Here is a 3,061-nt window from a genome sequence, read left to right as displayed (position 1 = left end):
CCCCGCTGCCCCGCCACCCCGCCCGCTGGCCCGCCGACTCACAGAAGTGCTCAGGGAAGCCCATGAGGTACCAGAAGCGGAGGCAGGAGGCCTGGGTGGGAGGCAGGGGCTGGCTGCGCAGCCAGGCTGCCCGGCCCCCCGGACCCAGCACTCCTGTTTCAAAGACGGCAAAGTGGCCTGGGAACGAGAGAGAAAGGGGGGCCCAGTGATCGACAGGAACTGACCCCTGGCCAGAGGCCTCTGACCCTGAGGGAGCCTGGCTGAGCTGGGCTGCTGGCCCTGGCGGGGGTGTGGCGGGCGCCCTGGTGTGTGTGTAGCTCTGGGGCCCCTCCCTGACCCAGACCCACCTGCGTCAGTTCCCAGGGTGTGGTCCACGGGGGGCTGGGGGTACCGGGAGGGTGTGGATCCACTGCTCCAGTCCCAGCTGTACCCTCCCAGGCTGGGCCAGGACAGGTGGCTCCAGCCACACAGGCCCGTCTCAAAGTCACAGGAAGCTGCGAGGGACCCGGCAGTGAGTGGTGCTGCCCCGCCCCCATCCCTGGGGCACCACCGCTGCTGGGGATGCTTGGCACAGAGCTGGTCCCACCCATGCGTCACGGCAGGTCCCAGGGCCAGGCTGCAGGGCGCCCACCTGGCGGAGGGCAGGGTCCATCCTGGAGCAGCAGGTCATCCAGCGCGATGTAGGAGTGCTCCACACCAGCGGCCATGGCCTCAAACACCACCTGGGCAGGCGCGGAGTGAGGCAGCTCCACGCCTGGCCTGGACAGCCCTCAGGGAGGGAGGGCCCCGCCCCGGCACTCACCCTCCAGGCCTGCTGGGCCTGCACGGCCACTCTGCCCAGGCGCCAGGCCAGCCCCCCACGCTCGCTGATGCTCAGCACCCGGTGCCGCTCTGCCGCCTCCACGCGGACCTGCAAGGTACCTGCCCCCAAGCGCCGGCCGGTCAGCAGCGGCCCATGCCCTCAGCCCGAAGCAGTGGCTGCCATGTGGCTTGACACGGGGCTGGTGTGGGCGGACCACCCGCCTCCTGGCAGCCCTCACCTGGGTTTCGGAGGCTCAGGTGGTACCAAAAGGTCAGGCAGGCGGGTTGGGCCAGGGGCTGGTGCTCCTCCGAGGTCAGGGAGGCCGCGTGGCCACGGGGCAGGGCCTGTGGGCTCGTGTCCACGATCATGTAGTGGCCTGGGCGAGGGAGCCAGCTCCAGCCTGCTGCCCGACCCTCCCTGACCTCACCTGCCCTTGGCCCCACCCTCAGCCCCTCGCCCAGCCCAGGACGCACCATGAGCTGTCTCCGTGGTGTGGTCAGCCCGGGGGCCCCAGGCGGCGTGGCCCGTGGCGTGGGCCTGGCGCATCCAGAGGTCCCCAGTGGAGAAGCCGCAGGCCGAGTCCTCGAAGGAGCAGTGCTGGGGGGCCCAGCAGGGCCCCGGTCGCAGGGCCAGGTCGTCCAGCGCCATGGAGCCGTGGAACCCGTCCCGCAGGCCCTCGAACAGCAGCTGGGGGCGGAGGGTGTCAGCGCCGGGCCTTGCCCTGGCCCTCGCCCCAGAGGCAGACCTCACCTCGTACTGGGCGCCCGTGTCTGGCGGGTGGTGGAGGGTGGCCCAGGCCTGGTGCCAGCGGTTGCCCTGGGTGCCGGACCTTGACCACAGGTGCACATCCTTCCCATCCTGCCTCATCACCAGGCGCAGGGTCCCTGTGGGGCGAGTGGCGCTGAGGGGGGACCAGGCCCTCCCTGCCCGCGCCCCAGTTCCTCCAGAACCTGGGCCACCTGAGCCTCAAGCCCTGCCCGGCGCCGGGCACTCACCGATCTGGGGCCCGTGGAGGTGGTACCAGAAGGACAGGCACTGCTGAGGGGCTGCCGGCGTCTGGGGCTGGGTGAGCAGGTGGGCGCCAGGGCCCCGAGCCAGCGGGTCCACGGGGTCCAGGAGCATGAAGTAGCCTGCGGGCGGGGGAGTTGACACGGCTGAGCTGCACGGACTCCAAGAGGCTGCCCTCCAGCCCAGGCCTCAAACTGACTCCCAGGCCTGGGCACTGCCCCTAAGTCTGGGTGCTCCCACCTACCTTTGCCTGTGGTGTGGTCGTACCCAGGCCCACGGCTCTCCACCCGGTGCCAGTGGGCGTCGGTGAGGTGGCCCGTGTGCCAGCCACACGTGTGCCGCTCAAAGTTACAGGAGACCTCTGGGGGGGAGGAGGGGTCAGCCCCCCCCCCCCAGGACTCCCCTCTATCCCTCCTGAGGCCTGGGAAGCTGGGAGGTGAGCTCTCGGGTGGGTCTCTGGGGTCCCTAAGGTGGTCAGTGTGGAGGAGTGGGGATGGGGGTGGGACCTGTGTCTCTCTTGGTGGCCACGGTGGGGCTGCAGTCCTTCAGGGTCACGTTGTCCACCCCGGCACCCTGCTGGCCAGGTCCCTCCCAGTCCACGAGGCCGACAAACTCCAGCTTCATGGGGGCACGGGGGAGAGCTGTTAGGTCCAGGCAGCTCCATGGCCCCCCCTCACGTGGCTGCCCCCTCACCTGGAAAGGCCGGCGGCGTTGCCCCAGGAGGACTGTGTCCGCCTTCCAGGCGCTGCTGCTGCTCCGGGCCTCCCACACCAGCTCCCGGGCACCGCCCTCCACCACCAGCAGCGCCAGGAAGCCTGGCCGAGGGGGCACCAGGGGTCAGCTGCTCGCCCCCCTCCTGCAGGGCACCCCCCTGCAGGGCCCACCTCCCAGCTCCACCCCTCAGGGCTGGGCAGAGGCCCCAGGGAAGGCAGGTGAGCAGTACCTTGGGGGTGGCTCTGCAGAAAATAAGCCATGTGGAGCTCACAGTGGCGGCCCGAGGGGCCCAGGGCAGGTGTGAGGGCCCTGGCCGCTGCTGTCCGCTGTCCCCAGGCCCTCTGCAGGGACAGGAAGTGCCCTGGGAGAGCGGGGCCTTAGAGCGACTCCTTCCAGGGACCCCCAGCTCTGGACACCCACCCCCTGCGGAAGAGGCAGAGCAGAGGCTTCAGGCTGCCTGGGGTGGGGGGTGGGGAGTGGGGTCGGGGGTGGGGGGGGCTCACCAGCTGCAGCCCCGCTGGCATCAATGCCAGGGCC

At 70.8% G+C, this 3,061-nt stretch overlaps 1 protein-coding gene across 1 annotated transcript in view; it reads right to left on the bottom strand.

Annotated features, from left to right (window-relative positions):
- Nucleotides 1-3,061, bottom strand: part of MAMDC4 (MAM domain containing 4) — a gene marked incomplete at its 5' end in the record, with an annotated part of 7,007 nt that overhangs the window by 1,208 nt on the left and 2,738 nt on the right. Inside the window, 10 exons of the mRNA XM_015572330.1 lie at nt 7-177; nt 348-494; nt 632-722; nt 803-921; nt 1,041-1,178; nt 1,276-1,489; nt 1,553-1,686; nt 1,798-1,932; nt 2,055-2,171; nt 2,754-2,900. Of these exons, the coding sequence (XP_015427816.1) occupies nt 7-177; nt 348-494; nt 632-722; nt 803-921; nt 1,041-1,178; nt 1,276-1,489; nt 1,553-1,686; nt 1,798-1,932; nt 2,055-2,171; nt 2,754-2,900 (1,413 nt within the window). The remainder of the gene's footprint in view (nt 1-6; nt 178-347; nt 495-631; nt 723-802; nt 922-1,040; nt 1,179-1,275; nt 1,490-1,552; nt 1,687-1,797; nt 1,933-2,054; nt 2,172-2,753; nt 2,901-3,061) is intronic.

This window comes from Myotis davidii, unplaced genomic scaffold (genome assembly GCF_000327345.1).
Source record: "Myotis davidii unplaced genomic scaffold, ASM32734v1 scaffold609, whole genome shotgun sequence".
Lineage (NCBI taxonomy): Eukaryota > Metazoa > Chordata > Mammalia > Chiroptera > Vespertilionidae > Myotis > Myotis davidii.
This window is presented reverse-complemented; position numbering and strand designations above follow the sequence as displayed.